This window comes from Mustela nigripes, chromosome 4 (assembly GCF_022355385.1).
Source record: "Mustela nigripes isolate SB6536 chromosome 4, MUSNIG.SB6536, whole genome shotgun sequence".
NCBI classification, from domain to species: domain Eukaryota; kingdom Metazoa; phylum Chordata; class Mammalia; order Carnivora; family Mustelidae; genus Mustela; species Mustela nigripes.
In genome coordinates this window covers 90,444,609-90,469,797 of record NC_081560.1, presented here as the reverse complement: position 1 = coordinate 90,469,797, position 25,189 = coordinate 90,444,609, and the positions used below count along the sequence as shown (strand labels likewise).

The following is a 25,189-nucleotide window of genomic DNA, read 5'->3' as shown; positions in this document are numbered from 1 at the left end:
GGGAGACAGGATAAAAATCGTGATAGTTCTCAGATCCGGTAGAACTAGACATACAGTAAAACTGCCAAGTAAATATTGTCCATGTTTGAAGAGTTGGCAGGTTGTTTAAAATAAGATGATCCTTAAAGACAATATTTAAACACTTGGAAGTATCAGGAAAATAACCGTTTATTGGAAATGAAATCCTTACTACAGCAAAATGCAGAAGTTCGTCTTCGTTCAGCTCATTTTTCAATTTTCTGAATAAAGTTTGCATTGCTTTGCAAGGTCCACACCAGGCTTGGTAAACGTCGATCACTAGGAGATGATAATATTTATGAAAAAACAGAGTCAAAGAATCTGGAATAGCAGCTCATCCCAACGCTGCACGCGGCAGATGAAGCAGGTTTTTACACTCTTAGTGGGGAGGTGCAAATTCCGCAAAACCAATAGATTTGGGGGCAGGGTAGGCTTAAGGTTCCCAAATGGCCCGACAACCAGGAGAACCCCAGTACCTGTTAGGCCTTTGTTCTGCAACATCTCATCCCACAGGCTTTGAGTATTGACGACTGCCTGCAAAAAGGAGACCGCTGTCAAGGGGTCTTCAAGTGCCAACGCCCCTAGTAAAGACTGTTGGTAGGTCATGCTCACCTGTAACTGGACCTCTCGCTTTTTGCCCGCCATGTATCCCCTGTCATGGGAAAAAGGGAAGACAGGTAGAAAACGTTTAAGAGGAAATTTAAATGATGTTATTCCCTACGCATTCAAGCAGCATCTTAATGCCCCACAGAAATTTTCTTTTGATGGTATCAGAATATACACTCTCCCCATTCTAGGGAGAGAGGAGCCCGGGTCCCCGAGGGATTCCTCAGGGGGCTCTGCCCTGTTATCTTCCTTTCCCAGTAAGAGGTAAGAATGTAAGGTAAGCAAGGTAAGAATGTTGCAAGGTACAGTTCCTTACAAAGTTTTCTTTTCCTCAAGTTTCACGGGGTGTTCTGTCTATTTTCATTTGCACATGTGTTAATTGACTGTGACCAGACCACGGATTCTCCTCGGGTCCCTCCTCACGGAGGTTTCATGAGTAGAACAAGACCCTAGGGTGGTCTTGAGCAAGCACATCAGAACGAGAGTTAAGTCAGTGAGGCCCTAACGGCCCACTCCGGGGGGTCGGGGGCGCTCAGTGTGGTGGCCCGCGCGCGTGACAGCGGGACTAGCACAAAATAAAGGAGTTATTCGGGACGACAAAACCAAATCCATCCCGGGTAAAGGTGCTGGATTCTCCAACAAGCTTAACACACAACAGGTGCTCCTCCAAGCTACACTCCGACGTTGACAAGAACCGGAGGGAAGAGGCCCCCGAGGATCCAAACCAGCCCCTGGATGAGGCCTGCGGCCTTTGCGAGCACGGATCCAAGAGGTCCGAGTACCTGGGAGCAGAGCAGGTAAAAATCTAACGGTCTGGACGTCGGTCCACGCTGGTCCCGGGAAAGAGGCAGAAAGAGGACCCTGAAACGGACATCAGGAGGAGGGGCCAGCGTCCGCGGCCTCCCCACCCACGCCGCAAGCCTGGCCCTCCCCGCGGGGGCGGTGCCTCGAAGCTCCCCCAGGGCGCAGGTCCAGGACCACTAAGAGCTTGAGTCCTGCTGCTCTTCCCACACCCGCAAGGGGTGGGGGGTGGGGGGGGATAGGGGAGGGGGGGGCGGGGGATGGGGGGGGGGGGGGATGGGGGATGGGGGGTGGGTGGCAGGGGTGGGAGGGGTGGGGGAGTCCGCTGCCCGGAGCCCCTGTACCTCTCTGCTCAGTGCCGGACAGCCCCCTATGCTACGGGTGCGTTTGCCACCTGCAGGTTGACAGAAGTTCTCCTGTGACAACAGACATAATCACTGGTGTGCTGGTAGATGTTAACAACTAGCTCTCTTGGAAATTACTACGAATCATGATCAATTTTACTGGCATAAATAAGAACAATGTGTGACAACAAGTAACAAATAATTATAAAGTGTACAATATTCTGTTGCAAATTCCACAAAGTCAATAGATTTTTACAGAATGTTTTCACTGATTTTTGCCGGGGTCTAGCATTCATGGCAGATTCATACATGCAATTCATTCACGACTTGCCAGATTCCAAACATGAATAAATGCTTGGCCACGTTCACCATTAAAATCATGTTCAATACAAAAACATGTCTAAATACCGGTTTTCATACAGTTTTATCTCCTTACCATGAGTTGTTTCAAAAAGTAATTTTCTCACTGTTCTAAAATAGCACTGTAGGGGCGCCTAGGTGGCTCAGTGGGTTAAGCCGCTGCCTTCTGCTCAGGTCATGACCTCAGGGCCCTGGGATCGAGCCCCGTATCAGGCTCTCTGCTCAGCAGGGAGCCTGCTTCCTCCTCTCTCTCTGCCTTTCTGCCGGCTTGTCATCTCTCTCTGTCAAATAAATAAATAAAATCTTTTTAAAAAATAGCACTGTAATCATGAACAGATAATGTTGATTATGTTTTAAAATACATGTTAGATAGCAAAATAGTGATGAGCACATGTCCTCAAATTTGAAACACTTTCTTTTTGCAAAATAAAAATAAGCTTTCCCATGAGATAACCACTGAAAGTCTATGTGGGAAAAATATTTTCATAGGTACTCTCTATTGAAAAGATTCTCCTATTTTATGATCATGATTTTTTATTATTATTTTAATAAAATTAACAGCTTGGGCGTAATGTGACACGTATAGAATGGCCTAATCTCAGCTGGTCTGGATTGATGACATGCTGTTTCCCAAGCTTCTTGGAGCATTATAGTGACTTCTTGGCCAACACTACAGAGTATATGTAGTAAGTATAAATGATATTCTGCAACTATGGGTCCATGCGTGGTTTTAGAGTAGACATGCGAGCCTGTCATCATCATTCAGGAATACTAATTGGATTTAGGATTTGCTAAAACTCAGGAGTTAAAGGTGAAAGGTGAGAGGGGAATCAATGGCCACACATAGCTGGGACGTGCCCATGTGTGACCGGCTCCCTATAAGAAACACTGAACGGAACTTGAGATCCAGTGCCTTTGCATATAGGTGGGTGGTTGAAACCTAGAGACAAAGCATATGCTGTACAACACTGAAATGAGAGGACAAAGAAGCCCTTGAGGATGATAAGGGAAAAACTAAAATGGCAGATCAAACCAGCAAGGGAATTCCAGTCCCTGTCTCAAAGCCCTTCCGGTTCTTCTTTCCTACCCTGTTCCCTGCTCGCGCCAAAAGTACCATGTATGCGGAAGTAGAAGGGTATAATTTACCCTCCCTGCTTGTGCTTGGGTCTTAGACCTTTGGAAATCATTCTCCTCTGAGCTCGCCAGTGTTAAATTAACCTCCCATCCTCCAAGGTCTCCAAGTGCCACTTGGTTCTTCCGCCAGGATCCAGTCCAGGTTCCATAACAAGGACACTGCTGATAATGAATATATAAATAATAACAAAGCATAATATCCTCATTTCTCAGATTAGAAAATAAACACAATCAGCAATATCACTTCTTGGAAGCTTACAGAGTATTTTGCACACCTCAGGGAAGGTGTGCGTAACACATTGGGGACCACTAGATAGAAAATCAAGATATCTACAAAATAATTGGGCAGGAGATAGAGATTTGCAGATAACTGGCATATTTAAAGGACAGAAGAGTAGAGTTGAATGGCCCAGGAAAGTATGGCATTTGAGAAAGTGAGGCTCCAAGAGGGTGCACTAGGAACGTCAACATTTAGGAACAGAGAAATTGAAGCTAATGAAGGAAACTGAGAAGGAATAGCCAAAATGGGAGAAGAACCAAGAGCAGGTGATGTCACAGAAATCAAAGGATGAGATGATGGAAAGCCAACAATTGTCAATATTGCCAAATGCTGCAAAGTGGTCAAATAAAACAAACAAACAAAGGTCAAATTAAATGTTGCTTATGTCGACTAAACAGCAAAGAAGTCAATGCTGATGTCATGAGAATGTTTTCAGTGGAGTCTTCTGGGGAAAGTTGCTGGAAGAGAGAATGTCAAGACAGAAAGTGGAGGCAAAGAGAATCAACAGCTCTTTCCAGAAACCTAAAGATGAAGAGAAGGGATGTTGCCAAAGACCGTGGGCTGGTTTTAACTACCGTTCAATAAAGTGGAAGAGGTTGGCTACACTGTATTGAAAGGGTGATTTTTCAAAGTCAGGAGAGCAAAGGTTGAAGAAATAGAGAAATAAAGCTTGAAGAGATGGGAGAGCACAGAAGGGAACGAGGCCAGATGAGAGGACTGGCGCTCCTTCCAGCATGAGCAAAAGAAATAGGACATGTTTCTGTATCCTGTTTTCCTCTATTTTATGAAGTTATTAAAATATCTTGTGCTTTTAGTGACTTTAATTATTTTTATTACAAATATAAGGGCCTATTTAGCCAGAGCGGCCCCACCTCAGTTGAACAGCCATTTTGTCGTTTATGCAGTAAAACGTAAATTGACCCTACCCTACCCCCCACCCCGTCCAGGGGAACTTATTTAAAACCAAGTCTGCGCGATACCAGTCCCAGGTAACAAAGCCCAAATACAAGGGTGGGTCAGGTCAGGTGGAGATAATAGCCCGAATGCGGGGTTGAGTCAGGCCAGGTGGAGACGTCCAAATAGTCAAGCGTGCATACTGTCTCCCTAGCTACCAAGGAGTGTGGGCCCAGCCTTTTGGCCAATTCTCACCAAGGTGACAGGCTAGTTCAAATGTGTACTATACGGTAAATTGTAATTCAGTTGGTCACCTATGTGTGATCTAGCATGACTGTGCCCCTTTCTCTGTGTGTTATAATCTCATTTGCCACCTGTGTGTGGCCAGGCCCAAGCACATGGCCTTTGCTCTATAAAAGTTAGTCTGTGAAGCAGGGAGGGGTCGCCCTCTCTGTAAGAGGCGTGGCCCCGGCCGGTCAGTTTGATTCTTGATGCTTGGCACGAAATAAAGCTTTGCTTGTCCTTCACTATGTATCAGTCTCACTCCTTTAATCACAGACCCATTATTGGGGGACCCAACATTGGGGACCCAACACAACTATCTTGGAGATTCCCTGTGATTTAAAACTGTTAGCATTCAAAAGTCTATATCCATAAGCTGTATTTTTATCCAGTCAACCTTGCTCAGCTCCCAGGACCTGACCTTTACTGCATACTTGCTTGCTCTCACTGACCTTTGTCCCACACTGTTCCCTGAGCTCTTCTTTCCAGCTTAGCTCTTAACGCAGCCAAATGGAAAGCAAAATCCCTTCCAGAGATAACAACTGAGCTGACCAGACCTCCAGCCTACCCAGGCCGCTCAGACCAGCTTGAGCTGAACTCCTGACTCAGGCCAGCACAGAATGAAGGTAGAGGGATCTCTAGAATGCCACACAACCACTTTTACCTCATTATAATGCCAAAATCTCTGCCCCAGGAGGGGCGCAAGCTCATTTACAAAATGTACAGAAGATCTCACAGCTTGATCAAGGGTGTGGGCTTTATGGGAAAACAGTGGGAAACTTCTCAACGTTTAAAATGGGAAGATTTACAACAGATGGATGACATTAAAGGTTTTGATTCTTTTTTTTTTAAAGATTTTATTTATTTATTTGACAGAGAGAGATCACAAGTAGATGGAGAGGCAGGTAGAGAGAGAGAGAGAAAGGGAAGCAGGCTCCCTGCTGAGCAGAGAGCCCCATGCGGGACTCGATCTCAGGACCCTGAGATCATGACCTGAGCCGAAGGCAGTGGCTTAACCCACTGAGCCACCCAGGCACCCCAAAGGTTTTGATTCTTAAAAAAAAAAAAAAATCTGCTGTGACATCAGTGTGACTATTGGATTAAATGTGTTTGGGGTAGTGAAATGAGACATAATAAGATAGAAAGCTATTATAGCAATAGGGGAGGATGGGGTTAGCCCTACAAGAAGGCAGAGAACATGCCTAGGGCAAAAAGGACTCGCTTGAGATACCTTGGGCTTAGTGTCAATAGGACTTACGAAGGCACGCTTTACAGGAGTGAGCAAGAAGGAGAATCCACAGAAAACTCTCAAGCTTCAGATTTGGCTGAGTGAATGATGTTTTTCACATGAGGGTGGAAAAAAGAACTATTAGAACTGGAGGGAAGATCATGAGTTTCAGGGATTCTAGGATGACACAGTGGAAGGAGAAATCTATTGAGTCTCACCACTATTGACTGTTAAGTCAGGATTATTAAGATCCACAGAATGAGTGACTCCCCAGGGAATAAATTACAGGGCAAAAGTCCTTGAGTCATAATAGCAGGATCACCCTTGCTCTATGTGATCAGTGATTTGTGAATATATAACGCTTATTACATGAAGGCTTTTCTGACTGCCCCCCAGCACACATATTTTTTGTGAAATCCCTGTGAGGAGGCAGTATTGGGTAGTAGGGGTCTTTCTGACCTTGGGCAAGTTTCTTATCCTCTTCATAGTCTAGTGTCTTCCCTGGAGATAATAATAGAACCTATTTATCACTTTCTGAGGATTCAATTATTTAAAGTAGATATAAGGCTTAGAACAGTTTCCAGCAGGGGAGTACTCAATAATTGTACTCATCTATTGTCATGTAGAGATAAAACTCTAAAATATTCCATTTAGTGCTCCTGTGTGGGCATCATCTATCTAAAACCTATACCTTTCACAAAAATCCCTATCACTGTTATAATGAATAGATGCTAGTGCCCTAAAGCAAATGCAACAAAGTTAAAAAAAAAAAAAATTAACCCCCCAGCATAGGTGCATGATATTGACCTCTCGGTATAGCCCTGCATTATTTCTTCTTAAGGGGGTACCATTTTTTTTCCTCCTGCAATCTACTTGACATTTCCACCTGAAATAGCCCAGTGGAAAATTAAGTGGAAATACCAGAAAACTCAAAAGGCAGTTTCAAGACACGTGTGCATTTATAAAATTATTATTGGGTTTTGTTTTTTGTTTTTTGTGTTTTTTTTGGTTGGTTTTGTTTTGTTTTCAGTTCTCTTCAAAATCCAGAATGAGTTGGAGGCAGTAAGAGTCACATCAGAACTTCTTGCTGGATTCTTTGGTGCTGTGGCGTGAAGTTGTCTTGCCTGAAGCTAAAGCCTCTGACCTTCTCACAGGGAAATGGGGAAGAGGTGGCAAGTCCTCTGTATGGATGCATCCAAGGCCACGTTTACTCTTTTACCCTGATAATGTTTCTGTCAGCGTCTCTGCCTCTGCACCCCACCTTGTTATTTATTTGAATCTGTTGATAGTTGTGAAATCTTTCTTTTCATGAGACGGGGAAGAGGGCGTTTGAATTGGGGAAACCGAGGCAAATGCAGAGAATGGAGTTCCCTTTCCATCCACCTTCAGGAACGCATTTGAGTTCTTAAGGAATCAGCCACCTCTCTGCAGGAAGCAGAATGCAACTCAGAGGGAGAAACTGAAAAGGCATTAATGAAGGTACGTTTCGGTGAGCAGAAATGAGGGAGCCAACAAGAGATACTGATGTAAACAGAGATTTCAGCACCAAGTCCAGGCCTGGAGGGACGAAGGGAAGAAAAGACCTTGGAATTCTCCATGGAATGCAGGGAGAGCAGGGCCATGAAGTAGAAGCTGAAGCCTAGAGCTACAGGCCCTGCTAGATGTGTGATAACAATGTGGGGAAGGGGCAGAGAATCAGGCCTCACCCTCATTCCTCCCTCTGGACCAACTCTCCTACAGGTAACTCCCAGTGGTCAGATCCAACCAGGAGCCCAGTAACAAGAAAACCCAAAGTACCATGCATCAGGGCCAGGTTCCTGGTGCTCAGAGCAGGGCCAGGCAACGAACTCCATATAGGGTTGGGAAAAGATCAGGGACAGATAGGGATGTTTATCCAGAGACTTAAAAAATTCTAGACATGGAATGAAGGCCAGAGGTAACAGAAGGATGAAAGACAGTTTTAGGGACTCTGGACCTAGGTAGAACTGGGGACCATTCATTCTGTCTAGCCATGGACTTGGAGCCCAGCAGAGTTCTTGTGTTTTGATGACTGTAAACACTGGAAGAACGGGAGAATCTGGGCATGGACACTGGAGATCTTGTACCACTTTGTGGAGAGAAGATTTTGCCAACTAGGAGCATGCGTAAGAGAAGAAAGACAGGGCAGACCCATGTGGTGGCTGCGCTAATGGTCCTGTCTGTGGATTTGCAAGAGGAAGGCTTCCTTCCAGGCCCTTAAATCTGTGAGCTGGAGCAATCCTAAGTTGTTTAATACAAACATACATGACATTTTCCTATAAACAAAAGCTAGTGATAGCAGGATATCTTGCTTCACACAGGCATTAGGGTTCTCTGCAGAAACAGAACCAATAGTATCTATACGGAGAGACAGACAGAGAATTTGTACTTGCTGTGCACTGCTATCTGCACTCTTACAATACCATTTAATTTTTATATTCTGAAGTAGGTTCTATTATTCCTGTTTCACATGGGAGGAAAGTGAATTTCAGAGAGACACAAGGCCAGTCTCCTGTAAGAAAAGGATCCTCAGGTACATCTCCAAATGATCTCTGGGTGATGCTGATCTGTGCTGTCCAATATATTGACCATGAGCCATGTGTGAGCCCTGAAATGCAGCTGCTCCGAACAAGCCTCAAATACACACCAGATTCTGAAGAGCTTAATAGGAATAAAATAATGCAAAAAATCTTATTAATAATTTTTATATTGATTGTTTCTTTAAATGATAATATTTGGGATAGAATGGGTCACATAAATCATATTCAATTCAACTTCACTTGTTTCTTTTTCATATTTTAATATGGTTAATACAATCATTTCATTGTATCTCTCAGTTGTGGGGATCAGGAATTCAGGCAGGACTGAGTGGGCAATTTCTCCGCACCGGCTGAAGGGGACTGGGATCACGTGGCAGCAGCCCCACAGCAGCGGGGTGGTCTGGCGAGCCCAAGCAGTTTCATTCCCATGCCTGGTGCTTTGGCTGGAAGGCTGGGCTTCTCTGAGCTCATCTCCCCTTCATCTCTAGCCGTCCATCGCAGACATCTCCATGTGTTCTCCTCAGCAGGGAAGTCAAACTTCTTCCATGACCATTCAGGCTCTAAGAGCAAGGTTCCAAGGGAGGGAAATGAAGGTTTCCAGTATCTTAAGGCCCACTTCTGGAAATGGCAGGGTCCTTTCTCCTCTGTTCTGTTGGTTGGCACAGTCGCAAATTCCACTCCCAGGGAAGGGAAAGAGAGATTCCATCTCACAGTGGGAGCCGTGCCAAAGAATTTGTGTCCATTTTTAATCTATCAAGTGTATCTAGGGCAGCGATTCTTACACTTTAGCTCACATCAGAATCACCTAAAGGGCTCGTTAAAACACATAATCACTGGGTTCCACATCCACAATTTCTGAATGAGTAGGTCACAGGTAGAGCTCAAGAATTTGCATTTTTAATAAGGTCCCAGATACTGCTCCTGCAGGTGGGGATCTAGGAACCACACTCAGAGCGCCCGTAATCCATACATCAGTATGACTAACAAAGAGAAATTCCTACCCACTCCCCAGCTGTTCCCTTTGCAGTCTTCACCCTAAAACCATTCCAATGTACTTCCATGTAATATCATCTATTCTTTAGGGGTAGAAGCAAAGCTTATACAATACCAGAACCAGTTCGTATTGACTCAGAAAACAGGCAATGATATTTCTTGTTATCATGAACACCTGGAACTGAAAGACCCCTCTCCCCTTGCTAAAGGCTTGTTTAAGTAACCTGATGTCCCCACAGCACCCCCTCTCCCCTTGCTGAAGGCTTGATTGTTCCCATAGCCGGATGGCAACACATACCAGGATGTCTATTGTCTGTGATCACCCGGTCTGTCAAAAGAAAAGACAAATGAGGAATAGAGTGTATCTGGGACTTTCCAGAGTGCTGAGCCAAGGCCCACCAGAACAAACCGTTGTGTCCTTGCCTTAAACCCAGTGCCTGACAATGCTTGATTTAAGTTAACCAATCAGATCCCTGTAACCAAGCATCTGCTTCTGTAAACTTGATTCCCACCACCCCAACCTTGCCCTATATAATCTGCTCCCCAACTTAGCCTGACGCGCTCAGTCCACAAAGGCTGATGTGTCTGCAGGCACCTGTGTAACCAATAAACCTCTTGCAAGTTGCATCCAGTGGAGGCGTGCTGTTTGATTCTTGGGTGCAGCTCCAGGGTCTTTCAGAACAGGCAGGAACTAACAAGTGGATGTAAATCTCAGGCACAAGTGCTTTATGTGGCAGCATTCCACAGGTGTAAATAACTCACTTACTGTATTTGTTACCTATTGCTGTGTAATACATTATTCTGAAACTTAGTAGATGAAGACAGCATTCATTGTCTCATTGTTTCATGGTAGGAATCTAGGAGTAGATTAGCCGAGTGGTTCAGGTTCAGGGTCTCTCAGTGAGGCTGCACTCAATGCCAGCCAGGGCTGCCATCACCTCAAGACTCAAATGGGAAGGGATTTTCTTCTGAGCTGCACGTCTACTGGCAGGTCTCAGGAGATCCACTGCCAAGCTCACTCACATGGTTGTTAGAAGGTATTGACTCTTTGCCACTTGTGCTGCCCCATGACATGGCAGATGGTTTCCTACAGGGTGAAGCAATCCGAGAGACAGCACAAAGGAGAGAAAGGATGCCCTAGATGGAAGCCATAGTCCTTTTATAACCTAACACTGGAAATGATACCTCATTGTTCTGCCCTATTTCATTCATAAGTTAGTAGTAAAAGGGGAGATTGCACAGGGGCAGGAATATCAGGCAGAGCTCATCAGAGGCTTTCTTAGCTCCGCTGCCCACAAAATTAAAAGGAAATCATGGAACCCAACAAACTGGTAAGCGAGCAATGACTACATCCTTAAGTTACACAATCAATCACAATCTTGAAGTTACTCAGGACATATCATATCCCCTTAAAAAGTGATTACATGTAATTGAAGTGCACTGCTATTTAGCATGTTCCTGTTTTATAAGCAGGTTTATAAAATGGTTCTTCTATAGTATTTTAAGTGTTATCAATAATTATAGAATAATAATAAGTTTTTATAGGCAAAAATAAGAATAAGCATCCATTAAGTTACTGACTTAATAATTACATAAAGCATGAGATTAACATTGATGAATAGCATCTGAGCCTCTAAAGTCTATTTTTACATGAATCAACATTCTGAATCTGTTTTAAAATTATTTATAAAATGTGTCACTGGATTTGGAAAATAAGTAATGTTATCCTGAGGATCACATGCCTGGCACTGTAACACAACTTAACACATGCTTCTGTCTTGTTTTACCTTTACCCAAACCCTGTAACATAGGATACTGGGGCTCAGAGATTATAAATACTTCATCCATGATTCCATAGTTACCAAAAACCTTTGAATCCACATGTGTAGATGACTCTCAAATTCTTTTGTATTAACTATGCTGTCTTGTTAGCCAGTAAGGGTTTGGTTATTTGGTTATTTGATTCATTAAAATTTAATATCAACCAGAGTTGATTTTCATTATGTAATATTACTTGTTCATATAAGGTGCCTTGGATAAGCTTAAAAACAGTCCCACACTCTCAAAAGCTTGGGCTCTAATAGAGTCTAATGTAGTCTAGTATAGCATGCTTTGACTAAGACCAGCTGCTTTACACATTTTCCAATTTCTTTTCCTGCTTAATGGATCCATGTCTAGAAACGTCGATCTGGGAGGCATTCTCTATTTCCTGAGTACCTACAAAGTCTTAGTTAGAATCAAACCATATTAATGCTCCAGCAATCCTGGAAGTGTTTCCTTCCAATAGTCAAGTCTATTGACTATTAAACTTAGTTCTTTCCTCCAAATACTACGGCCAGCTGCCATATCTTCGCTGACTACTGGTCATTTTCAAGAGGCATGTATATCAGGCTGAGCATAAGTTGAATAAGTTAAGGCTCTAGAGTCCATGTCTTCAAATTCTCTAGACCTTAAAGAAGAGATAGTTTGGAAAAGGAGGGAAAGAACATTTTAAGATCAAAGCCCAGCAATAGAGAAGGCAAAGAGAACAGGCTGGACTGTTGAGTAGGAAAGGCCCATGGTTGTGCTCAACAGGAGTAAATACTGCATGAAAAAGAGGTTGAGTTGAGTCTGGAAAGGACATTTAGGGTCAACTTGGGTAGAGCTATGGCAAGTGAATATACAGTTCACAGAAAACAGATCACCCAAGAAGAGGGGGACAATTGGTCTTCATTACCTTTTCATGGAAAAATAATTCCAGTGACAATCAAGAGCTGAGAATTTGAAAAATTTTGAAATCATGGTAGCAGTCATTCATTTGAAACTGTTTTGTCACAATGGTAAAAGACAAACAAACAAACAAACAAAAACAATTACAAAGTGAGGGACAAGGAGTATTTAATGGATAACCCCACCTATGAAACACACCATATCCAGGCAACAGACAGTAGTCAAAGCAACAAAAATTTCATTATAAAGAACTAACTCAGAATTGTCTATCTCTGAGTAATTTTGAATAAAATGTACCCGGAATACGTGGTGGGGTATAAAACAGACCACTATTACTAGGAGGAAGAAGAAGCTCTTGATTTGAGCTCTATAGTCTTGATGTGCCCACATGTCAGGCCAGAGAGCTTTTATCAGTTGAACGATGACACCCATCTCTATCAGAAAGAGTATAACAACTGTTGAGATCATAATGACAATCATAGAGTAGTTCAAGATAATGAGATCCCCCCGGTTGAGATCTTTGTAGAACTCAAAGCACCGTGGTTTTTCTGAGTAGCTTGGATGTATGCCATATTGTAAAAGTAATATTGGCCAAAAAACAAGGCTGCCCGTGGTCCAAATAACAATGCTTAATACTACCATGTGGTATTTTTGCAACTTTTGCATTTGAAGTTTCTTAAAATAGACGAGCAATCGAAGTATGACAATGACCACATAGAAAACAAAGGTGAAGTACATATGACCGTATATTATGCTGCTGACCAGTCGGCAGAGAAAGGATCCGAACTCCCAGACATCTAAGATATAATAGCTGAGGCGGAATGGGAGGCTGACCAGGAGGACTGAGTGTAGCACTATGATATTGAGAATGATCATGGCAATCATGGATTGGCTCTTCCTTTTGCACATCATACGTGACATCAGTACTGTCCCCGTGGTGCCTCCAAGCAAAACCATGCTGTAGAGTGTTATCAGAATCATCCTGCAGTGTCTCTTGCAGTGGCCTTGCTCTGTGTTTGAGGCGTTTGGCAGGTTGGTCATATTGTTGGGCTCCATGTATCGCCACAAAATGCTTAGAAGACCATAAACTCCTAAATCAAAAGTTTCACAAAATTATAACAGATATATGGAAACTATACAGCAACTAACTTTAATAATATTGAGTTTTACAATCCTAGCCAACTGTTTATAAACCTCAAGCTATAGACCCAATAAATATTGTCAGGGACTCCCCTTAATGATTTTATTTATTTATTTGACAGAGAGAGATCACAAGTAGGCAGAGAGGCAGAGAGGAGGAAGAAGGCTCCCTGCTGACCAGAGAGCCCAATGCGGGACTCGATCCCAGGACCCTGAGATCATGACCTGAGCCGAAGGCAGCGGCTTAACCCACTGAGCCACCCAGGCGCCCAGGGACTCCCCTTAATTACCCAAACATTAAAGAAAAAGAGTGAAGCAAAATCACAGAAATAAGTCCGTTTGAGTATAAAATTAATAACTGTAGACCCAGTCATTCTATTAAGCTCACATGCCAGGGCTGAAATTAGCATGGGACATGTTAGCCTGTAGCATAAAATTTAAGGAAAGGCCAAAAACTCAGTAATTAAAATCAATGGTATTTTAATGCAATTTTTTAAAAAAAATTAAAATTTAAAATTTAAAAAAATTAATGCAAAAAATTCATGATGAATAAAATAACAAAATTTTAAATAAAGGCAGAGTCGGCATACACGCAGGTCACACTCATCTCAGATCTACAAAGGTCATTTTTTCTATTGTTAGAAATCCAATTTGGGATAACATAGAGAAGATCATATAAATTGTGTGCAATTATTGTAAGAAGATGCATCAGACATTTTAAAATATTTTCTACTAGGAGTACCTGGTTGGTTCAGTCCACAGAGCATCTGACTCTAAGACTCATGATGGGCAAAGAGCCTACTTTAAATAAATATATATTTTCTATGAATAGCTTCTGAGCAGGGAGCAGCCCACACTATATCCTGCACTCTTCTTCTTGCTAACACTGAATCTTAGACTAGTACGTTACATTTCCGTGAAAAGTTGGGGTTGGTGGGTGGGTGAGTTCTGTTTGGTTTTGTTTTCTGTTTTTGTTTGATTTTTTTTTAAGATTTTATTTATTTATTTGAGAGAGAGAGCAAGAGAGAGTCAGGAGAGGGAGAAGCAGTCTCCCTACTGAGCAGGGAGCCCAATGCAGGGCTCAACCGCAGGACCCTCGGATCATGACCTGAGCTGAAGGTACACGACTAATCGACTGAGCCACTCAGGTGCCCATGTTTAAGTTTCATGTAAGTTTTTCAGGCTGGATGTGTAAGGAGCAGTGACTGCGTAGCAATCTGCCGTCCTGCAAATGAGTGCCAGATCTGTCACTGGGTCGCTGTGGGAGTGTGTATGAGTCACCTGGCTCCACGGAGCTCGAGCTGTGAAATGCGAGAGGTCCTACTGTCTACATGAAGCAGCTAATGCACTTGAAATAGCTCGGTAACAACATCAAGAAAAGCCATGTAAAAGTTATGATACTTAACGTGAAACATCAGAAACGAAAAGACATTTACCCCTTTTCTCCTTACTTTGTATACCTAGGCAGATATACACTTAGTCACATAAAACTGCTATGGCACCAGTAAGTATTTATGAATATTATGAATGTTGGAAATTTATGAATATCCGACAATAAAAAAAAAAACTTTTTCAAACCTTTGATTGGACAGTGTGGGACTCAGACATCAACAGGTCAGTCATCCCTGTCCAGAAGGATCTGTCCCTTTTTCTCATGCATCTACCACTAACCTGGCCAGAAGCAGTTTGAACGTTGGTATCTGAGGGAGAAGCTATTCCACAGCAAATGTCTAAGATATTTTGGAATTTTTCCTCTGCTACTCCAGCATCTCCTCAGAGGGAATAACTAATTTTTTTGTTTGTGAAACATTATATTGGACCTGGCATATTTAAATAAGATTTTATTACAACTCAAAAATGTGATTATCAAATTTTATGTGCTAGAATATGCACTTTCACTTTCACAAAGTACATATTTAAAATATATAATGCTGGGGCACATGCATGACTCAGTGGCTGGGTGTCTGCCTTTGGCTCAGGTCATGCTCCGGGGGTCCTAGGATCAAGCCCTGCATTGGGATCCCTGCTCAGTGGGGAGTCCGCTTCTACCTCATTCTCTCCCTCTGCCCACTCACGCTCTCTCTTGCTCCCTCTCTCTTTCCCAGATAAATATATAGAATCTTTTAAAAAAATTATAATAAGATAAAATATATAATGCTTATGTGATTTTTGTGTGAAACAGAAGAGTTTCATATAACTTATGAACAAATATGATACCAATTTAGTTTAAAATTTTGGTAGCCCCCAAGTCTAAGAAGACAAGATTCAAATTTGAAATTATTTTAAAGCAATGAAAATCTAAATTGTCAGTTGCACAGTTTCAATGCACACACCTTCCCAGGCTGTATGACATTTGGAAATAGTGTGCCCTGCCACTCACCAGCAGTCTAATTATGGGACAAATGCTAAGCTCTAAAGCTGTCTCTTCAGCTATAGATATGGGAATGAGAACATATATTTTGTAAGAAGTTACATGGTGTCTGTAAAGAACCTAACAGATTCCCTGACACAGAATAGGGCATCAAGGTACCAATGCCTCTTTCCTTCTGAAACATACACAAGGATATTTCACAAAAGCAAGATCCCACTCTTCTGTAGTTACTTCTCAGTATTGTCCTAAAAATATTTAAATACATGGGGACTATGTTCTACTGTTTCTATCCCCCCCGCCCCCTCTGCCTCAAGACTTAAGGCCACAGCCCCCACCTCCACACCAAACATTATCCTTCAATAGCCTATAATTTCTAGGTATTTCTCTGTTTGTTTTCTAGGCAGAAACAAACGACTCCCCAGACTACTTACGCGATCTTTTTTCCTCTTAGGATTTGGTTCTGCTGGAAGATTCAGGGCCCGCTGCTTATTTATGGGTCATCCACATCCAGGCAGGCAACAAGAACATGTGGCTGGAATCAAGACTCCAGCAACGACAAGCGTCAAGAGAAATCTTGGGGTGAGCTATGAATGACAAACACACTTCAGACTGAAGGCTTTCGAAGTTGAACAGTCAAGATGGAGGACCCAGATAAACCTCCTAAGGGCCACAAACGGATGTTGGTCTCCACAGCTCGTGGTTAAACATATAAAAGAGCATTTTTATACATCAAGACTTTCATTTTTACTGTCATTATTGCAGAAATTTTCCTTAGTAACCTGAAAAACTTCCATGGTTTTCTTTTTTTTCAAAAGCTGCCTCTTATCATACTTGTATGTTTTAGCCCACATGTTTTACATGAAGAATATAAGAATAACCTAGAGGAGGGGTGCCTGGGTAGCTCAGTCGTTAAGCCTCTGCCTTCAGCTCAGGTCGTGATCCCAGGATCCTGGGATGGAGCCCTGCGTCCGGCTTCCTGCTAGGTGGGAGCCTGCTTCTCCCTCCACTCCCACTCTTGTGTGCCCTCTCTCAGTGTCTTCTCTCTCTCTCTCTCTGTCAAATAAATAAATAAATAAGAATGACCTAGAGGAGTACTCTATCAGACACCTTCATATCTTCAACAGTGTGCTCAAAATATAGCTCTGTATTTCAGTTTTCAAAGACTCCCTTCCCTCAGCAACTGTATTCAGAGATATGGTTCTTTTGAAGCCCAAACCTCTGTGCTGTAATTTCCACAAGAGGGTTCATGTCATTTTTCTCGAAAGCATTTCCTTTCCTCACATCAACCTCATTTTCAACCTTCATAATCATCTTCAGCTGTGCTAAGATCTCAAAACATATTTTTAAGGAAGCATTGGGTTTAGGACATATGAAGATACAAGAGACATCTTCATGACTTCCAGTGGCTGGCAAATCCAGCCCCGAATCACATTACTGTTCAGCTACAGGAATTCAAAAGGATAAAAACTCAATCACCTGTATAGCAAGTTCCTGTCTGCCTACATTTAGGTAACTGATAAAATTCTCACTGACTTTGGAAAAGTGAATGTTGTCCCCACCCATGCTATCTGCTACATGGTCATCCAACAGCGCTTGTGGCCAAAGATAAAAGACAAAAGAATCTAAAGTAATGGAACCATATGTTTAATTATTTACAAAAAAAAAAAATCTTTCAGTAGAAGATGAGATTTCTAATTCTTATTGTCAAAAGTAAATTTATACCAACTCAACTCAGCTGGAAAAGTTTCACATGGAACCAACCAGTTTTAAAATTTCTCTCCTTCAAAATTACAAACTCTAATTTCTAAGCTTGGTTTGATCTGGCAGACCTCGTTTTTCAGATAAAATGTGTTCCTAGAATCCACAGAATAAAGCATGTTCCCATAGAAACCATGCTATATTTAGGAGTTGCTTGTCTACAAAGGACTAACCAAGAAATGAGGGAGGTGTGACCAAGAGTTGCACAAAAAAATAAATTCAGGTGTAATCTGGGCCTATGGGCAGCACAAAAATTTATTGTTCACATGGATAATGTAAGGATTGCAAGGTACTAAAATGTGTATATATTGTATTTTCAGCACTGAGCAGTCCATATTTTTCCCAATAAGAATTCAGCTCATTTTCCTTCGGTGGTGCCCAGATTTTCAAAAAAATATATAACAAAACCGTAATAGGAGAGCTTAGAAATCACCAAGTCCGGAAGAGTACAAACAGCTGTCTTCATTAACCAATGAAGCCACCACTATTCAGAGAGTTTAAAAAGTTACCACAGGCAGTAGGGCCAGTTGGGGAGTAGATAAGGTTGACGAACATAACCTCATTTCAAGCCCTCATGTCCACCACACCACAAGGTACTGTGGTGAACTTGAGATCATTTCTGGGAGGCCCATTAACAATCCAGGGCTTCAATGCCCATCTTTTCTAAGATATCTAGAATCTTACTTTGGTTATGAACCTTAAAAGTACATTAAAAGCCCTAGAAAGTTAAAATTCTTCTTCAGATGTAGTTCTTTGCCCCCAAATAACCATTAGAATAAGGCATTAACCTTGGTGATTATCCTAAGTTGGTTTTCAGAAGCACCAAAGTCAATCTGACCTGCTCAGGAGCAGGTCTGAAGCAGATGCTGCTGGAGATGACACCCTCTGACCCACTCTTCCCTCTCCATGGAAGATGTCACTGGAGAAGCCATCAGTGGGTAGTCTCTACTCCTGGAAGGATGTGCTGGGAGTCGCTTAGCATTCTATAGTGTTAAATTGCCACTGTGAGACATCCTTAGGAAAGTGGCAACAAAATCTGCAACTGCTAATTCCCTAACCAGTTTATAATCCTAAATCATTCACCAAGACCTTGAAGTGCCAGCTAGGATTTCCCGCTTGATCCAGAACACCCAGAGGCGAATCCCACCCAGATACTGGAGGCAGCACCCAGGACTTGGACCTCTCCCAACTCTGGGCATCTGTCTTCTTGGTCCCTTCACTCATGTCTCTCTGTGTGTTCATGTGGGTGGCTCCTTCTGTCTCGTTCTGTCCCGGATGCAACATAACTTTCTTCTGAGGAGACGTAGGATTTAAAATCAGAAGGGTGGAGACAGACCATCCCACATCCCTCCCCTCCATTTCACAGACAAGAGACGGAGGCCCACGTGGGCCATTCTGTCCCTCTCCCTTTTCCACCCTGAGGAAAGTGACCCAAGCCAGCATTTCTGACCATCTTTAGGTGCCAAGCAAACTGAAGATCATCAAACCCATACACTTAATTTTTAAAATTTATGTTCTAGCATAGCTATTGTCTCAAATAATGAAACCAAAGTTGGCATGCAAAAGTTTTCAGTGGTTGAGAGCCAGGGAAATGTGTTGGGAAAGCTCAGGGACCTGCAGGGTGGGAGACTTTTCCTCTGCTATAGCTATAACTTTACACTTTGCTCTCTTGTTTGATGAAGTTTTAGAACGCCAAGTGAGGTCTGGAGCCTATGACCAAGAAGGAATTTTTGAGACATCTTTAGTGCAAAATGGTGGTTTATTAAAGCAGGTGGACAGGACCCGTGGGCAGGAAGGGCTGCTGCCCCATGACCCCGAGGACTGGCTGATTATATACTCAGGAGTTGGGGAGGTGCGGACAAAGGAGGTGTTCAGAAGGGCTGACATATGGTAAAGAAGACTATCAGGACACTAGAGGCCTGGTTATTGTCAAGCCAAGCTGTGGGGTTTTTTGTTTGTTTGTTTTTTCCTAATAAGGGACCAATATGAAGTCAGTTGGGACTCTTCTGGAAGTCAGGTGATTGTAAATCACTAGGACATCTGTAAACTGAGGGAGACTCCTGTCCTCCAGGACAGGGATCTCTGTAAAGTAACCATTAGGGCAGCCAGAGGGCCTGAGGAATGTCACGCATGTCAGGGGGACGGGGGTGTAGGGTGCCAGTCTCTGCCTTGTCCTTGGCTAGCGTTCTGCTCCCTCATCATGTCCGAGGGAGTTTGTGGGAGCACACAGAGTAAGCATCATGCTAGGGAGAACCTAAACACATGTGGAAAACCTCACATTTCCAGAGTAGCATTCTCCCTAGGGCTTGGGAGAACCAGATTTTTTATTTTTGTGGGATTAAGGACTATAGTCGTCTGTGCTTACTGGTATAGACCCTTGTGCTCTCAGTGACCCCTTCTAGTGATGTAGGTCAAGTACTCACTATTCCGAAAGAAATGTGTCACACTTCTGTGGTTCAGCCAAGGCCCAGAACTTCAAAATTCTGATCTGTGAAGATATGTGAAAGGTATCCCTCCTACATCAATTTAAACTTTTTTTTTTTCCTAGCAGCCAAAGAGCTTTCGGGGAGAAAGGTAAATGGAACACAAATATCTCTTTGAGGATTAAAGCGGTTAAAGAAAACACATTTGAGGGTTTGGAGTGGTCACCAATGAAACCAGGTATCTTAAAAGGCCAACAGGAAACCCGAAGAGCAAACGCATTGTCCAGAGTGATCCGGACAGCTGGGGGGTGATCTAGCTGTCACACCAGAGCCAAAAGATTCTCCAAGGAGTACTGAATCGAGACATGATTCAAGGCTTGGACTGCACCCCTCTCCAGAGGAGACCCCGTTTCTGTTACTGTTTCTTTTTCTTTTCTTTTTTTTTTTTTTTAAGATTTTATTTATTTATTTGACAGAGATCACAAGTAGGCAGAGAGGCAGGCAGAGAGAGAGGAAGGGAAATAGGCTCCCTGCTGAGCAGAGAGCCCAACGTGGGGCTCGATCCCAGGACCCTGTGACCATGACCTGAGCTGTAGGCAGAGGCTTTAACCCACTGAGCTACCCAGGCGCCCCTGTTACTGTTTCTTTTTATGGGAAGATGATGCCTGTGTACAAACTCAGAGAGCTGGCATCTAAAGGCCGAAGGCAGTTGTGTTTGTCTACCGTGTTTTTTGCTATGTGACATCTGACGGGGTGTATATTAGAGAGTCAAAGGAAACATTGCAGAATCAGCAGCTGTAAACAGCACTGGACAGCACTGGAAACAGGATTGCTAGAGCGCCCTATTTCCAAGGAAGCCGGGCCCGTGGTTACCATGGTGATATCTCAGCCTTGAAGAGCCTGGCCTTGGAGCTGTCTGGTCCAGGAAGTTTATCACGCACTGGATCTCAGCCAGCACAGCATACCTGCCGAGCCCAGCACCTGTCCGTGCTTCCAGAAATCAGCAGTGGTAGAGGTCAGCCGTGATGGGGACAGCTGGTTCTGTGCTCTTGGGACAGGTGGCAGCAGCAGGCACGCACGAAGGAGGACTGACTTAATACAGAATTATAAGTGACTCTTGAGATTCTTTAAATGACCTGGTGTGGAACTCCAGAATAAAATCAGTATTTCCAACCAAGTGAGTATGTGGGGCTTTGTCATCATAGTCTGAACGCTGCAAACAATACAATAATGGTTTTTAATCCTCAGTTGTCATGTGGGAAAGCCAGCTGTGATGTGGGAGCCATATATATATATGCAAGTCCTTGCAATTTGGAGTACTTTACCTCCCATAATTAATACATTACTTCTTATGTAGTTTTAAGCCCATTTTAGCCTGAGTGGACCCCATGCCACTCATACCAACCTGCTGCTCTAGTCTGCTTTTGCTGAGTACTGGGGCACATGGCAAATCATATTTTTATTGCCTTAACCTGTCTCCCTGTCTGGTTCCTTTCTACTTGGGTCTTTCCAGGTTTGCCTCTCCCTTGTGCTGTGGGTGCCATGGAAGGGATGTGGCAGGACAGATAGGACTTGGATGATCTCAAGCCAGGATGAGAGAAGGAGGGCTGTAGGGACATAGGTCCAGGTGCAAGACAGAGATAGGGGCTGTGCTAAGAGGTGGTTACTCTTTGAGGCGAAAGGGTCTGATTGTCTTGAAGATGCTTGACCCTGAATTGAGAAATCACCCCTGCAACCCCACAGTTCCATCTGGGGGAGAATCGGGTAGACCTCAGATGTCTGACAGCAGAGAACAATGTTCAAGGGAAATAAAAGGAGGAATCCTAGAGGGAAAGGCTCCAGCTGGGGCCCTGGGGGGTAAATGGGCAAGACGATGTTACGAAGAAGTTCCCCAGGGAGAGGGGTAGTCATGGTACCAACCCAACAGTTGAGAACAAAGGCTCTTTCTCCTCTTTGGGAGAAATAAGGAAGGTGGAGTAGCTCTTCTTCAATCTCTCTAGGGAGTAAAGTAGGTCACTCTGCCTAAACATCGTCTTGTTTTACATCATTTCCTGACCAGGCCGCGTGTGCTCACCCGCTAGCAGTAAGGCCCCACCCACCTCTGTCCTACCTCCCCAGAGTTAGTTGTTAATATCCCATCATTCTGAAGCCGAGGGTATACTAAGGGCTGCAGAGAATGGCGATATCCTACTGCTCTGCAGTATGATGTAGGCTAGGCAACACAGATCTAGTATGGCCTCTTTTGTTGACAAGTGAGGGGAACCTGACGACACTGAGCCTCACCTCTGTGTTAGAGCTGAGTCTCAACCCCATCTGTGTTTGGCCCTGGATGGGTAGGAATGCAAACCAGAGAAGCATGGGGATCTGATTTTGTGTCTAAAACCTTTGAGCTCACCACAGTTCCAGTTTGGGGTAGAACTTGGGGATAAGAAAGGAAAATTATTTTTTTTTTAAAGATTTTATTTAATTATTTGACAGAGAGAGATCACAAGCAGGCAGAGAGGCAGGCAGAGAGAGATGAAGGGAAGCAGGCTCCCTGCTGATCAGAGAGCCCCATGCGGGACTTGATCCCAGGACCCCGGGATCATGACCTGAGCCGAAGGCAGTGGCTTAACCCACTGAGCCACCCAGGCGCCCCAAGAAAGGAAAATTAAATGGCTAATTACTTCCTGGCCAGAACAGATTTTAGGGGCCAGATAAATCCATTTATAGAGAAACAAGGAAGATATCATTTCAGCATCTAGAGAAATACTGTGCCTTTTTCTTTATTTCAGATCTTGAAAATCTAATTGATTTTTAAAATTTCTTTTCTCTACCTCTGACTCTTGAGATTTCATAAGGTCAGGGAGGACCATTGTAGCTGAACAACTCTTGTTCCCCAGTGTGTGTGTTTGTGCGTGTGTGTGTGTGTGTGCGCACACGTGTATATCCGTGTGTAATATCCAACGCCTAAGTTCATCCTAAATCCATGCTCTTTCTACAACACCTCACTGCCTCTGAAGGAGAAGCGACTAATTCCTACGATATGATTGTTTAACTCTGAGTTCTATGTTTTGTATATAATTTAAATTACTCAGAAGTAATAGAATTTCCTGATAATAGACCTTTGATGGGAAGTTGGGCCAGCCTCCCACTATAATAGGTAAGTGGCCAGACCCTCTCCCTCCATGCACTGATAGCCAGGGCTCAGTCACATGACCCAGCACTCTAATCAGACATTCGTGCCCACACCTGGACATGGGGGCCAGGGCTACCGACACATAGTGAAACTAGTCTAGATGTGCCGTATCCCCACATCCTGGAATTGGATAAGCCCTGCCTTTAAGATCATATCTCTCAGACCATAATCAGGGCAGGAAGTGTGACAGGAAGCTTTGTCAATGTGTATGTGGTAAACATGCTTGACTACCCCCTGAGTTAGACATTTCCTACCTGCCTGTCTGTGGTCGCTCCCTGAGAATGTGACCTGGCTACAGTTTCTTCTTGAGAACATCAGCTTCCTTTCTAGCAATATGACCCTAAGGGAGTCTCTAGCCCTTCTGTGGGCTACCAACACCTGAAAGGATAAGGCCTGCTTTCACCATCCTTAGGGGTGGTCCTCTGAACGATTGTACCAGGATAACCCAAGGGCTGGCTGAAAGTGTGGGTGCTTCGTCTCACCCACACAGGAGCCTGAAGCACCCTGTTAATAACCTGTCCCGGTGACTCTGATGTGAGTTGAAGCTGAAAGCTTGGCCTTACTCTCTGCCTCCTTCTCACTGGGCCCATTCATGAACCAACATGATATGGGCTTCGCTGCCTCTGGCTATTTGGATTAGGGTCACAGCCACCACCTGGAATTCCTCCCACCTCTTTGACCTTCACAGCGGGTTGAACCTGTGAGAATCTGTCACTTCCTTGGAGCATGCCCTTGACCTGCCCAGCCGCCCTCATGAGGCAAGCCGCTTGGGTGGAGTGCATTCCCTCAGCTTCACCTTTCGGGGCTCAAACTTTCTCCCCAGGGCCCATAACTAAACCGACATTAATGATGACATCCCTAAGTCCCCATTGAGCCCAAGTCCACATGACTGAAATCCATTGGTTAATCATAAGAAACTCAGACATTTTTTAATTCCTTAAAAGAAAAATACAAGCTGTAAACTTAGAGGATGCTGGGAGTGTGCACGCCTATCTTCGGAACTCAAGGTGCTTTTGATGGAGGTGTCAGTTTTGCATTGTGCTCCTCTCAAAAAACAAACAAAAAACCTTTTTAGGAAAGGAAAAAAAATTACATGCTGCCCATTTTAAAAATAAAGGGAATCAACGATTCTGTTGCTAGCCCAGAATCGCATGCTGCCAATCTGAGTCTAAATCCCGGTTGTCTAGCTTGCCCCAGGTGTCCAATTCAAGGACCCTGCCCACTCCCCTCGCCTCCACATAATGCAGTGACACAATAGTCTGTTCGCAATGCGGAGCCATCCAGAAGGCAGTACTGGAAGTATTGCCCAGCCCCAGGGAAATTAAGCCTTGTCTGTGCTCTGCTGTGGTAACAACCCAGCCTTCTCGAATGGGCTCTTGTCCTGTATGTACCATAGGCAAAATGTACTCAGCTTTGCCCATCACCGACTTCTATAAGCTTTTGTGCTCTTTTTAAAATGTACTAATAACAGGGTAATTACTGTAATATCAAGAAGTTTTCTTTCCTTGACAAAGAGGTTGGCATGGGCATCTAATAAAACAGCTTTTCACACTCTGAACAAGGTGTCAGATTTTGATCAGCAGAATCACTTAGGGCTTGGCTTCTCCTTAAGAAAAGTTTATTGCTAAGGGTCTGGTGAAATTTTGAGTAAAAAGTGATTTGTGAAATTGCTCCTCATTCTAAAGAGAGCTGCAAAAGAGTGAGGAGAGATAGGTTCTGTAGTCATTGAAAAATAGACAAAAATCACTATTTTTTTACTTAGCTAGAAGGAAACATGAGGTTTCCAGGAAGGCTCGAGATGCGCTCCGCAGACTTGGAGATTCTGAAATCTTCGATGGCTAATAGCATCTATTTGAGTTCTTTGAATAGTTAAAGCATGAACCAGGTCAACACAAGAGCCATTTTGACTTGAAAATCCAAAACTGATATATCTCCATGGCCAGTCCTTTGTGGCCCAAGATGGGAATTTTCAAATTCTATCAATTTGAATTAAGCAGAGTTTTCATCTTTAAAAACCCTCACCTGGGCATGCGTGGGTGGCTCAGCGGGTGAGGCATCCCACTCTTGATGTCATGATTTCAGAGTTGTGAAATCCAGCCCTGCATCGGGCTC

At 43.5% G+C, this 25,189-nt stretch overlaps 2 protein-coding genes across 2 annotated transcripts in view; both read right to left on the bottom strand.

The window, feature by feature from the left end:
- NME8 (NME/NM23 family member 8) overlaps positions 1 to 663 on the bottom strand; it is a 54,226-nt gene extending 53,563 nt beyond the window's left edge. The window contains exons 1-3 of the mRNA XM_059397580.1: positions 631 to 663; positions 495 to 552; positions 191 to 297 (exon numbers count right to left, since the gene is read on the bottom strand). Of these exons, the coding sequence (XP_059253563.1) occupies positions 191 to 297; positions 495 to 552; positions 631 to 663 (198 nt within the window). The remainder of the gene's footprint in view (positions 1 to 190; positions 298 to 494; positions 553 to 630) is intronic.
- Positions 664 to 12,283: 11,620 nt separating this feature from the next.
- On the bottom strand, positions 12,284 to 16,307 carry LOC132015127 (probable G-protein coupled receptor 141). The gene is made up of 2 exons (XM_059395774.1): positions 16,150 to 16,307; positions 12,284 to 13,298 (listed from the first exon to the last, which is right to left on the bottom strand). Exon 2 carries the CDS (start codon positions 13,261 to 13,263, stop codon positions 12,376 to 12,378), a length of 888 nt encoding a protein of 295 aa, XP_059251757.1. The 5' UTR covers positions 13,264 to 13,298; positions 16,150 to 16,307; the 3' UTR covers positions 12,284 to 12,375.
- Positions 16,308 to 25,189: the final 8,882 nt, after the last annotated feature.

What these genes read in the sequence shown, in the direction of transcription:
- LOC132015127 (XM_059395774.1), bottom strand. Translation starts at nt 13,263, where the DNA reads ATGGAGCCCAACAATATGACCAACCTGCCAAACGCCTCAAACACAGAG.